Source organism: Bos grunniens, chromosome 21, assembly GCF_055505025.1.
Source record: "Bos grunniens cultivar Pamir isolate PY7600 chromosome 21, Bosgru_T2T1.0, whole genome shotgun sequence".
Taxonomy (NCBI): Eukaryota; Metazoa; Chordata; class Mammalia; order Artiodactyla; family Bovidae; genus Bos; species Bos grunniens.
Window position 1 is genome coordinate 41681857 of NC_141185.1, and position 13759 is coordinate 41695615.

The 13759-nt window shown below is 42.2% G+C and overlaps 1 protein-coding gene across 1 annotated transcript in view; it reads left to right on the top strand.

The window, feature by feature from the left end:
• Positions 1–11066, top strand: part of LOC147349497 (uncharacterized) — a 45192-nt gene extending 34126 nt beyond the window's left edge. Inside the window, exon 3 of the mRNA XM_086364119.1 lies at positions 9445–11066. Coding sequence (XP_086220245.1) covers positions 9445–9592 — 148 coding nt within the window. The 3' untranslated portion in view covers positions 9593–11066. The remainder of the gene's footprint in view (positions 1–9444) is intronic.
• Positions 11067–13759: the final 2693 nt, after the last annotated feature.

Sequence of the window (13759 nt, forward strand, 5' to 3'; positions counted from 1 at the left end):
CACCTAGTACAAAAACAAACAGAAGTTTTGAAGGGGAAGAAAGGTGGGAGGGAAGCAGAATACAGTGTATCTGTTTGAGCAAAATGGGTGGAAGCCTAAGACTCTTAGAGAAATTTGTCATTGAGAAACTCCAAACTGTTACTGAAAGGTTTGTGTGCGGGTTCCCGTTGCTCGCTGCTCAGAAGCGGGTAAACAGACCAGATTGGTGGAAAGGAAAGTTCGCTTTATTTCAGATGCCGGCAACTGGGGCGGGGCGGGGGGTGGCGGGTGGGGTGGGGTGGCAGACATCCGTCCAAAGGCCGACTCTCCCCCTCCCCTGACAAGCAGGGGATGAGAGCTTTTATAGACAAGAGTAGGGGGAGGTTACATGCAGAAGCAGCACAGTCATCTCTAACAGTCATCGTCAATTGATCATCACTGGTCTGACTAGCACCATCTTAGTTGTTTACAGTTAATCTTCAGTTCTGGAGTGCACTTGTTCCCATTTCTTTGCAGTTAATTCTCAGAATTGTGGCAGCTCAAGTCCTGGGTACAGTCTGGTCATCATGTAGTTAACTTCTCCACCTGAGGTTTTGGTATCTATAAGACAGCTCACAGGATATGGCTCAGAATATTATCTACAGCCCTTGAGAAAGAACTAAAGGCCCTTGACTATGCTTAATGACTACATTATTGTTATTTATTCTCTGTAGACTGTTTTCCTTTGTTTCAGCATTTTTCACTTCTCTGATTAAACTTATTTTTTGACTAAAGTTTTCCACAGGCAAAAGGCAGGGAAAGAACATGGTGGTGGGGGCAAGGACCATACAGTCCTGCTTGATTTCAAAACTGGTGAGCTGACCATGTGCAAGCTCAGTAGCTTCATCGCATCCAATGCTTTGCATCCCCATGGACTGTAGCCCACCAGGCTTCTCTGTCCATCTTCCTGACCCAGGGATGGAATCCACATCTCTTATGTCTCCTGCATTGGCAGGCAGATTCTTTACCACTAGTGCCACTTGAGAAGCATGAATTGACCAAAGAACTTTAATGTCCAGTTTACTGTTGGTGTAGCAGCAGGAAAGCTGCACCATTCCCCCAACCCCGTAGAAAAGTCTGCTGGGAAGGGCTTTAATGGTTTGTTGTTCAGTCACTCAGTCATGTCCAACTCTTTGCAACCCCATGGACTGCAGCACTCCAGGCTTTCCTGTCCTTCACCATCTCCCAAGGTTTGCTCAAACTCATGTCCATTGAGTTGATGATGCCATCCAACCGTCTCATCTTCTGCTGGCCCCTTCTCCTCCTGTCATCGGCCCTTCCCAGCATCAGGGTCTTTTCCAATGAGTCAGCTCTTTGCCTCAGGTGGCCAAAGTATTGGAGCTTTAGCTTCAACATCAGTCCTTCCAATGACTATTCAGGGTTGATTGACAGGTTTGATCTCCCTGCTGTCCAAGGGACTCTCAAGAGTCTTCTCCAGCCCACAGTTCGAAAGCATCAATACTTTGGTGCTCAGCCCTCTTTATGGTCCAATTCTTAGATCTGTATGTGACTATGGGAAAACCATAGCTTTGACTATACGGACCTTTGTTGGAAAAGTGATGTCTCTGCTTTTTAATATGTTGTCTGGGTTTGTCATAGCTTTTCTTTCAAGGAGCAACTGTCTTTTAACTGACAGCTGCAGTCACTGTCCACAGTGATTTTGGAGGCCAAGAAAATAAAGTTGAAACCAGTTGAAAACAGTAGGTGGAGTTTTCATCTGGCTGAGGGAACAGAGAACAGACTGTGGTGAGGGTCGGGGAACAAACGAGCTCAACAGTTCAGCCAGAGCAGAGAATCAGGACTTGACTGTGGGTCCGACAGAAGCCTTGGAAACAGGGTTGGGCTTCCCTTCAGGTGTGCAATGGGGATTTGGGTTGATTTTTCGGTAAATCTCAAAAGACAGAGTGACTCAACTGAAATCTGCATTATGTTAAGATTATAGATGATCTATTTGTGATTCTTCCCATGTTAAAATACACAAGCACATTCAAATTTAGTGTATTAACTTCAGATGGACTCAAAGATTAGAGTTCTACAGTGAGAATCTGTAAAAAGGAAACAGGGGTAAATATTTTGAATAATTTTGTTTTGGCTAAAAAGTTTGTTCATGTTTTCCCATAACATCTTATGGAAAAAAAGCCAAAGGAACTTTTGGCTGTCAACTGCAAATTGGCGCTTGCCAAGGGCATTTGCCATCTGCCTCTGCAGAGATTGAACCCGGTGCTGTTGCAACTGTTGACCTTCAACACCCCAGAGAGTTCAGGATGGAGTGAGGCACTCTGAGCTCTAGGGAAACTGATGGAACAGGTCTTTAATTTTCAGAAACTGACTGCATGACCCCAGTCCTTGCATCTCTTCATATCTAAAACAGCACTAAATCCCTTATGGTGACATCAGCTCCTCGAGAGTAACAGAAAACCTTTTGTAAAATAAGCGCTTGATTGCATTGAACCCCCTCCACTTCACCAAAATCTTATATATTGAGCTTCTCCCCTGCCTCTGTGAAGCAGTCTCTCAGAGCTATCCGAGGTGCTGTCCCCCAGGCTGCAGTCCTCATTTTGCCCCAAATAAAGCTTTTAACTCACAACTCTCACATTGTGTATCTTCTTTAAGTTGACACGGCCAACCCAATATATTATAGGTAAGAAGTTTCCCAGGGTGACATCAGACCCAAGAAGCCAAGTAGGAAAAGACTGATACATCCAAGGACAGAAAAAATGAAGCTCCTTTGCACAGGAAGAGAAAAATACAGTAAAAGCTATAAAAGATAAATTTCGGCAAAAAACTGATGATACAGGATGGTCAATTGTTACATGTTCCTAATAAACAAAGTGTTTTAAATCTGCAAGAAAAGAATAAACATCCCAATAGAAAAACAGGCAAATTTCTCATAGAAAAAGAAACACAAAACACAAATGTAAATTCATGGAAAGATTCTTAATTTCATTTTAAGGTGGGAGGTGAAAAACAGAAATAATAAGGGTTGATGACAAGGCTTTAAAACTTCACTATACCCGCTGTTTGTTGGTGAGGATGAGGGAAAATAGTCACTCCTGTGTATTATTCATTGGAAAGTATGTCAGAATGACCTTCATGGAGGAGAGTTTCCTTCTCCCAAGAGTATGCAGAGAGGCAGGATGGTTCGGTGTGCAGGAGCAGGACAGGGGTGTGTTATGTGATTGGTCAGGCTCTGAAACCAGACTGCCAGGGGTCAGAGGTCACCTCAGCAAGTCTCCAGCTGTCTGACTGTGACAAGTGACCTTAGCCTACCTGGGCCTCATCTGTGAGGTGGAGTTGACGAAGATTAGGTGTATTTCCGTTTCCGAAAGTTGTGTGGGGTCTGGGCCCTCGCCACTCAAAAGCCAATAAACAGCCCAGGTTGGTGGAAAAGAAAGTTTACTTTATTTAGATACTGGCAACTGAGGTGGGGAAAGGCAGACATCTGTCCAACGGCTGACTCCCTCACTGACAATCAGGGGGCAAGAGCTTATATAGGCTGAGGGAGAGGGCTCAGTGCAGAAACAGTACAGGCAGCTCTGACAGTCGTCTTGAGGTTGGTCATCATTGGTCTGACCAGCATCATCTTGGTTGTTTCAGGTACAGTTATCTTCAGTTCCAAGGTCAGTTTGTTTCCATTTCTTTGAGACCAGTTCTCGCTATTGTGACAGCTTATGTCATGGCTACAGTCTGGTCATCATGTAGTTCACTTCTCCACCTGGTGGGGCTTTCAGTATTACAAGACAGCTCACAGGATATGGCTCAGAATATTATCTATAGCCCTTGAGGAGAAATAAAAGGTCCTTGCCTGTGCTTAATGACTACCTTATTATTATTTGGTCACCTTTGATTGTTTTCCTTTGTTTCTTCATGTTCTCATTTCTCTGATTAAACTTACTCTTTGACTAAAGTTTTCCACAGATAAAAGGCAGGCAAAGGACATGGGGGGACGGACCGTAGGGTCCTGCTCCGTTTCATTTGTACAGATTAGAAGAAGGCTCAGCACATGGGACAGAGAAGGCAATGGCACCCCACTCCAGTACTCTTGCCTGGAAAATCCCATGGACGGAGGAGCCTGGTGGGCTGCAGTCCATGGGGTCGCTAAGAGTCGGGCACGACTGAGCGACTTCACTTTCACTTTTCAATTTCATGCATTGGAGAAGGAAATGGCAACCCACTCTGGTGTTCTTGCCTGGAGAATCCCAGGGGCGGGGAAGTCTGGTGGGCTGCCGTCTCTGGGGTCGCACAGAGTCGGACACGACTGAAGCGACTTAGCAGCAGCAGCAGCAGCACATGGGAGGCGGTCATCACAACATTCCTGTAAGGAGAATGTCCGACTGCTTCTCAGCTGTGAGCTGCTGAAGACAAGTGCAGCACAGCAGCTCCATGGGCACCATATCCCATTCTCGGACGGAGCAAACCAACTCTGACAGGGAGGGTTGTGTCTGCACTCCATTAAAGCCTGGATATCACAGCTTCCCACATCACTTCCTTTTCATGGCAGGATTCTAGTAAGACCTCTCATCTGGGAGTAAGACAAGTGGCAATTACCAAGACAGGTATCTTCTTACGTGGTGGCCATGGAGAGCTCGGCTTATACTTCCTTCCTTAGAGCTGGGTTTCTCAACAGTGGCACTGTTGACCTTTTGGGAGGGATTGTTTTTTATTGGGGAGGGGGGTGGCTGCCTGTCCTGTCCATTTTAACATGCCTTACTTATTTATTTGGCTGTGCCAGGTCTTAGTTGGGACACTTGGGATCTGTAATTGTGGCACGTGGGATCTGGTTCCTCAACCAGGAAGTGAACCTGGGCCCTTGGATTGGGAGCATGGAATCTTAGCCACTGGACCACCAGGGAAGCCCCCATTTTAGCTTGTTTGCTGCTGCTGCTAAGTCGCTTCAGTTGTGTCCGACTCTGTGCGACCCCATAGACGGCAGCTCACCAGGCTCCCCCATCCCTGGGATTCTCCAGGCAAGAACACTGGAGTGGGTTGCCATTTCCTTCTCCAATGCATGAGAGTGAAAAGTGAAAGTGAAGTCGCTCAGTCATGTCCGACTCTAGCGACCCCATGGACTGCAGCCTACCAGGGTCCTCTATCCATGGGATTTTCCAGGCAAGAGTACTGGAGTGGGGTATCATTGCCTTCTCCAGCTTGTTTAGCAGTACCCTTATAATAACCACTAAATACCTGTAGCACCCACCCCCAAGTCCTGACAACCAAAAATGCCTGTGGATATTGTCAGAGATCCCTCTGTGAGAGCTGTGAAATCACCCTTGGTTGAGGACCACTGCTTCAGAGGTTGGTAACAGAAGAAAGGGCCTGCCACTCCCCCACACAGTCACTAAAATGACCCTCCCATTGGAGGCAGTAACTGTAGAGACATCCTTCCTAAGGATGAATGCAGACTGCACTGCTTCTGATGGTTTATGTTTGGTGTGTGTGTATGTGTGTGATTATCTGACCCAACAATCACCCTCTGGGACCCTGGGTGAATATGTAAGCATAGCATCCACTTAATCTGCAGCAAAGCCCTTGAAAGTGTTCAGATCTGGAGTCCCCAAGCCCCTTCACACTCTCATGCTTCTGAAGGTCCACTTTTTTTAATTTCTTTTTTTTTTCTAATCACTAATATATTCACATGGTTCAAAATTTTAAAGGTATAGGGACTCCACACTTTCAATGCAGGGGGTAAGCTTGATTCCTGGTCAGGGAACTAAGATGCACAAACTATGTGGCCAAAATAAAATTTCTTTTACAGTATAAATAAGTGTAGAGTGAACAGTTCACCTGACACCTGGGTGTTTCCCATCTAAATTATTTTATGAGTACATGAATATATATATATTTATCTTTCTCTCCAGCTCTCTCTTTTTTTAGCAAAAACTGTCAGCCTTCTGTATATACCGTCCTGCACCTTCCTCCTTCTGCATTTTCTGTGCTTACACAGCACTCACTCACTGCTTCCTCCTTGCTAACAGAGCTCCAATTTTGTGTGGTTCTTTTCCCCAAGCCCACCCATGGGACCCCTCATGTGCCTTAGTGAAGGTAAATTTCACCTCCAGACCTGGGAGGTGGTTGGTCAGAGAATGACCCATATTCATGGCCCTAAATCAGTTCAGAAATTGGCATGAGACCCAAATCGGATCAGTGAGCAAGCTGAGAAGTTTGCTGGGCCCTCCAGAAAAAAACCTTAATTTTCTTTTTTCATTTCTTTTGTTAAAAAATATATTTATTTATTTTCGTCTGGATACATCTCTTTTAAAATTTTATTTTATTGTAGTTGATTTACAATGTTGTGTTAGTTTCAGGTGTATAACAAGCACAGTGATTCAGTTATACATATAGATATATCTATTCTTTTTCAGATTCTTTTCCCATATAAGTTATCGGAAAATATTGAGTATAGTTTCCTGTGCTGTACAGTAGGTCCTTGTTGGTTATCTTTTTTATATGTAGTAAGGTCTGTCTGTTAATCCCAAATTTCTAATTTACCACTGTCCCGCCCTTTCCCTGTTGGTAACCATAAGTTTATTTTCTATGTCTGTGGGCCTGTTTCTATTTTGTAGATAAGTTCCTTTATACTCTTTTTAAGATTCCACATATAAGCGATATCGTATGATATTTGTCTTTCTCTGACTGACTTCACTTAGTATGATCATCTCTAGGTTCATCCATGTTGCTGCGAATAGCATTATTTTTTTATGGTCAAGTAATATTCCATCACATATATGTACCACATCTTTATCAAGTCATCTGTCAATGGACATTTAGATTGCTTCCATGTCCTGGCTATTCTAAACAATGCTGCAGTGAACACTGGAGTATATATACATTCTCAAATTATTGTTTGCCCAGGAGTAAGATTGCCAGATCATATGGTAGTTCTATTTTTTAGTTTTTTAAGGAACCCATTCTGTTCTCCATAGTGGCTGCACCAATTTACACATCTTCTCCAGCATTTTTTATTTGTAGACTTTTTGATGATGACCATTCAGACCTGGTGAGGTGATACCTCATTGTAATTTTGATTTGCATTTCTCCAATAATTAGCAATGATGAGCATCTCATCATGTCCCTGTTGGCCATCTGATGTATGACACTTTAATAATCCATGACCTGGCCTAGAATTGTGCTGGGCCACCTTATATTTTAGGATAAAGCCTTTTTCTCAGGAGCTATGCTGCCTGGTGTTGTTCACCTTCCCCATTTTCTATTGTTTTATTTCTAATCAGGGATTTTCCTAGTCTAAAGAAAATCCTACTTGGACTTCCCTGGTGGCCAAGTGGTTAAGACTCTGTATTTCCAATGTAGGGCACCAAGGTTTGATCCTTGGTCAGGGAACTAGATCCTACACGGTATAATGAAGATGGAGGATCCTGAGTGCCACAACTAAGACCTGGCACAACCAAATAAATAAATAAATAAAATGTTCCATCGTTGCCCTGTAAATAAATTCTTCAGTACCATTTTTCTAGATTCCATATTTATGCATTAGAATATGGTATAGATCTTTCTCTTTCTGACACACTTCACTCTGCATAATAAGTTCTAGGTTCATCCACCTCTTTAGAACTGACTCAAATGTGTTCCTTTTTTGGCTGAGTAATATTCCATTGTGCATATGTACCACAACTTCCTTATCCATTCATCTGATGGTGGACATCTAGGTTGCTTTCATGTTCTAACTATTGTAAATAGTGCTGCAATGAACAATAGGATATATATTTCTCTTTCAATTTGGTTTCCTCAGGGTATATGCCTAGGAGTGGTATTTCTGGGTCATATGGTAGTTTTATTCCTAGTTTTTTAAGGAATCTCCATACCGTCTTCCATAGTGGCTGTATCACTTTACATTCTCCACACCCTCTCCAGCATTTATTGTTTGTAGATATTTTGATGAGGGCCATTCTGACCAGTGTGATGTGATATCTCATTGCAGTTTTGATTTGCATTTCTCTAATAATGAGCGATGTTGACCATCTTTTCATGTGTTACTTACAGGACAACAGTGGAGAAACAGACATAGAGAATAGACTTATGGACACGGGGAGAGGGGAGGAAAGGGTGAGATATATGGAAAGAGTAACATGGAAACTTACATTACCATATGTAAAATAGATAGCCAACAGGAATTTTTTTGTATGGCTCAGGAAACTCAAACAGGGGCTCTGTATCAACCTAGAGGGTTGGGATAGGGAGGGAGATGGGAGAGAGGTTCAAAAGGGAGGGGATATATGTATACCCACGGCTGATTCATGTTGATTCATGATTCATGACAGGAAACAGCAAAATTCTGTAAAGCAATTATCCTTCAATAAAAAATAAATGTATTTTAAAAAGAAAAAAAAAATTTTTTTTAAAAGAAAGAAAATCCTATTATAACACTGATCCACCCCTATTTTCTGTCATCTGCAACAACAAACATCCAAAAGGCCCCAAGACTACAAGTGTCCAAAGAGAAGAAATGAATGGAGGGATTGTCCTCTTGGCGACCAGCAGGGCTCTGGCATGAAAGGCCACTTGTGCTGGCCCGGTTCATGGCCAGCTGACTCTGCTGCACACTCTTAGGATCAGTAGCTCTCAAACCAGCTCCTCTCTGCTACGGGCTCAGTAGGGAACTGGGCCAATTCAACATCCAGAGACACCTGGGTACCATCTGCCTGGGCCCAAGTGCATGTCACGTCTTTCCTGATTGTACTGACTGAACTCGCGTTTGCCTTGAAGTTTGTAAACATTTCGCAGGTTGTCAACAAGAACAATGATGGGCAATCCTAGCAAATTCAATCCAGGTTTGTTCTTTTCTCCTTCAAGTCTCAGATCTTAGCTTCCTAGCAGAGTAGATTTCCAGGCCTATTTAGATGAATTATGGTTGTTGTTTTTTTTAAAGGTCATCCTTAAAAAAAATATTTATTTATTTTTGGTTGTGCTGGGTCTTTGTTGCTGTGCAGGCTTTCTCTAGTTGTGGCAGGTGGGGGCTACTCTCTAGTTGTGGCATGCAGGCTTCTCATTGCAGTGGCTTCGTGTTGCAGAGCACAGGCTCGAGGGCATGCAGGCTTCAGTATTATGATGCATAGGGTTAGTTGACCCTTGGCATGTGGGATTTTCCTGGATCAGGGATCAAACTAGAGTCCCTTGCATCGGCAGGTGGATTCTTAACCACTGGCCACCAGGGAAGTCCAGAAAGGTCATTTCTTTATTATTATTATGGTAAAATCCATATAGCAAAATTTTCCATTTCAGTCATGTTAACGTGTACGATTCAGAGGCATTTAGTCCTATCACATTGTCGAACAACCATTGCCACTAGTTTCAGAATTAAATTTTTTTTTCAGAATCAATCTTGAAGATTTCTACAGTTCCAACAGTCTTCTACTCTCTATTATATATTTAGCAAAATTAGTTTTTTCTCACTTTTTTGTGTTCAACTAGGATACATCAGAGGATGAGATGGCTGGATGGCCTCACTGACTCGATGGACGTGAGTCTGGGTGAACTCCGGGAGTTGGTGTTGGACAGGGAGGCCTGGCGTGCTGCGTTTCATGGGGTCGCAAAGAGTCGGACACGACTGAGTGACTGATCTGATCTGATCTGAGGATACATCTGAGTTACCTAATTTTGAAGATCTTCTTATGCCAGTTATGCACTAAATATGAAAGGTGAATGTAGAGAGAATATCTGGAACTATCTTCAAACTATTAATACGTGTATCCAAATGGGTCATTTTTCGTCTCATTGATAGTCCACATTTTTTCTTTCATTAGAAAATATATTTTAATTGGAGGATAATTGCTTTACAGAACAGTGTTGGTTTCTGCCATCCATCAACATGAATCAGCCATAGGTATATGTATGTCCCCTCCTTCTTGAACCTCCCTCCCACCTCCCACCCCTCTGTCACAGAGCACGGGTATTTCTTTATTATTACGTATACACATTGTTTTTCCCTATATATAGCCTTTTCACAAAGTCTGAAAAAAAACTGAGCAAGTACAATGCAGACAGAAGGGGAAAGTCATTAATTATATATGTTATTCTTCATAAATTCAAAGCAACACTCCCACTTACTTTACTGTTGTAAAGGACATTATAGGGCATGAATATTTTTAAAGTCCTTAACTGGGTGATGAGATAAATACTTTGCTCCTTTCATATAACCTCAAATATATTTCTATTTATAAAACAAATACATACACACATACATTTTTAAAGCTGTCTGACTTTATGAGGAGGCCAGTGCTTGGAGGCAAAGACCAAAATACAAGCACCAACATCTGTTGTCAGGAAAATGTAGGGTTGTTGTCTTAACACCACAGGACATGATTAAGGCTTTCTGAAATCCCTGGTTGGGGGCTGATATGACTGTGATTAAATTCTTGTTCTTTTTATTGGTCATAGATCTTCTTTATTCTCATCTTTCTCCAGTCACCTTCCCCGACTAGTGAAAGCTTCACCCTGATTTTGAAATGGAGCAGGATTCTATGATCCTTGTCCCCCTACTGTGTCTTCTGCCTGAGTCAAAGAATAAATTTAATCAGAGAAGTGAGAAATGCTGAAACAAAGGAAAACAGTTTAAGGAGAATAAATAATAATAATGTAGTCATTAAGTATAGTCAAGGATCTTTAGTTCTTTCTCAAGGGCTGTAGATAATATTCTGAGCCATATCCTGTGAGCTGTCTTATAGATATCAAAACCTCAGGTGGAGAAGTTAACTACATGATGACCAGACTGTACCCAGGACTTGAGCTGCCATAATTCTGAGAACTGACTGCAAAGAAATGGGAACAAGTGCTCCCGGAATTGAAGATTAACTTTACCTAAAACAACCAAGATGATGCTAGTCAGACCACTGATGACCAATTGAAGATGACTGTTAGAGATGACTATGTTGTTTCTGCATCTAACACCACCCCCCACCCACCAACTCTGTCCATAAATACTCTTACCCGCTGCTTGTCAGGATGGTGGGGGGAGTCGGCCTTTGGACAGATATCTGCCACCCTACCCCCCAGTTGCCGGCATCTGAAATAAAGCAAACTTTCCCTTCCACAAACCTGGCCTGCTTATTGACTTTTGAGCGGTGAGCAGCTGGACCTCCCACACATACCTTTCAGTAACAGATTTTGGCACCCGGAGCGGGGCTGGCTATGGCTGACTCCTGAGCGTTCATGGCACCTGGCTCTCCTGAGTCTTCCAGGGAAGAGCTGTGGCTATGACAATGTATTAGCCTGCTACTGTAAGCTAGCTAACCCCAGGTAGATTTGGGGGACATTCCTAGCAGTTGCTGAAACCATTTGTTTTGAGGATCCTCCCTGTTTTTCCCCTGCCTGGCCCTGGCTGTCAACTTACACTTTTCTTGGTGGAATGGAAACTTGCATTTGGGATGAGCTGACAAGCTCCAAGACAGGGTAAGTCCACCGGTGTGCCTTCCCATTTGTGAATGCTAGGGCTATTTGGACATTCTTGCCTGTTGATTCTGATGAGTGTCTGATGTTGAGAACTGCTTGAGACACACGAGGTGCTTTTTGGGCACTTTGCCAGTTGGTTCTGACATGTGTCTGATGTTGAGGATTGTTTATGAGCACTGACTGCTATTTGGGCATTTTTGCCAATTGGTTCTGATGTCTGTCTGCCACTGAGGACTGTTTGTGAGCATGAAGTGCTTTGGGGCATTCTTTGCAATTGGTTCTGACATCTGACTATTGTTGAGGACCATTTATGACCAGTGAGTGTCATTTGGGTAATTTGCAATTGGTTCTTACATTTGACTACCAATGAGGACCATTTGAATCAGGAAAATGTTTGCCTGGGATTCTGTACTAGTCACCCTTGGCATGCACTCAGGCCCCAAGTAGGAGAGGGTTTATGACATATCTGTCATTTGGTGTGTGGGCATGTATTCCATTTGTATGATTGGTACTCTTATTGCCTTATGTAAAATGGGAAATTCAGGTTCAGTTGATTAAGAAAAATCTTAACTGTGAATTTATGACTAAAAAAGAAAGATGATTTTCTTTTGGACAATGTATAGCTATAGTATTCTTCAGACTACAGGGAAGATTGGTTAAGATGAAACTCTTGAAATTAAAAAAAAACCTGGTTATTTTTGCATATGCAGTTAGGGAAAGCTAACTTAATAAAACATTTTTTTCAGACCCTGAGAAAACAAAATTATGCCTGGGAAAAAGTTTGAGGTTGACGTTCATCATGTCCTTGAAATATAAACACAGTTCACTTTGCCTGGATCTTCAGCCTTGGTTTAACTATGCAAAGGAAAAAAGGCTTTAAAATTGAATGTGTAATTTGGCTATTCTGGCTATAATCCATAAATTGATTACCTATTTTTGCATTCTTGTAAGACCAAGACAGAAACTAAAGATGTTTGGGTTTATTAAACATACATGTTGTAACGCTGAAGAAAAATTACACTATGAAAAAAAATGTATGTTTTTGAGGTTATGAAGTATGTTCTTAAGTTTGCCAATCAGAAAATGATGGTGTAACATTTCAGTCACTTGTTTCTTGGTTTTGTTAAAACTTTCAAGGGTTCAGTTCAGTTCAGTTCAGTTGCTCAGTCATGTCTGACTCTTTGTGATCCCATGGACTGCAGCATGCCAGGCCTCCCTGTCCATCACCAACTCCTGGGGTTTACCAAAACTCATGTCCATTGAGTCAGTAATGCCATCCAACCATCTTATCCTCTGTTGTCCCCTTCTCCTCCTGCCCTCAATCTTTCCCAGCATCAGGGTCTTTTCCAATGAGTCAGCTCTTCGCATCAGGTGGCCAAAGTATTGGAGTTTCAGCTTCAACATCAGTCCTTCTTAGAAATTGTGATATGTAAAAGTGATAAGTGAAACATTTTGGTATGTAAAGGAAGTAGGATATACATTGTCGACAAAGAGAAGGTATAAAGAACGGAAATATTTTTGTTGAGGAAAAATGATGATAATAATTTTGTCCTACAGTTGTTTGTTTCTGGATGAAGAAATACAGGACAAATTTGTTTGAATCTAGAAAGTGACAAAGGTTTGTGAAAAGGGAATTTTGAAAAAATAAAGAATTGTGTACATTGTCAGGATTAAGATTAGACTAAATTTAATTAGGTATATGACTTTTATTAACAGTGCTGCTGCTGCTGCTAAGTCGCTTCAGTCACGTCCGACTCTATGTGAAATTGATGCAAGACTGAAGTTGGTTTTTCTGTTAAGAAAAGTTCTCCTGGAATATTGATCTGATTTGATAACAGAGACTTCAAATGGAAAGTAACTGTTTTATTTCTAACCATACTTTTGACCTCAATGTTCAGGATGGAAAAATTGTCCAGTAAAGTATAACTGCTCATACTGTGTAACAGTGCTGGCTTTAAGTGTACCACTTAAAGCGTACGTACAATGTTTGCATGACAACTGGGTGTGAATGATAAAATGTATGGCCTGTAAAGCATTTCCCTATTCATGTACCTCTCAGCCTGTTCATGATATCTGATTAGTTTTCCCCCAGTGTGGACAACTAGGCAAATATATAAATAAAAAGGAGGCCTAACACTGAGGGACATGGATGGACCCAGAGCAGGCAAATGAACCATTCTGGAACCAAGATGATGCTAGTCAGACCACTGATGATCAATTGAAGATGACAGAGATGACTATGCTGTTTCTGCATGTAACCACCCTCCCCTACTCTGTCTATAAATGCTCTCACCCCTTGCTTGCCAGCAGGGGAGTCCGCCTTTGGACAGATGTCTGC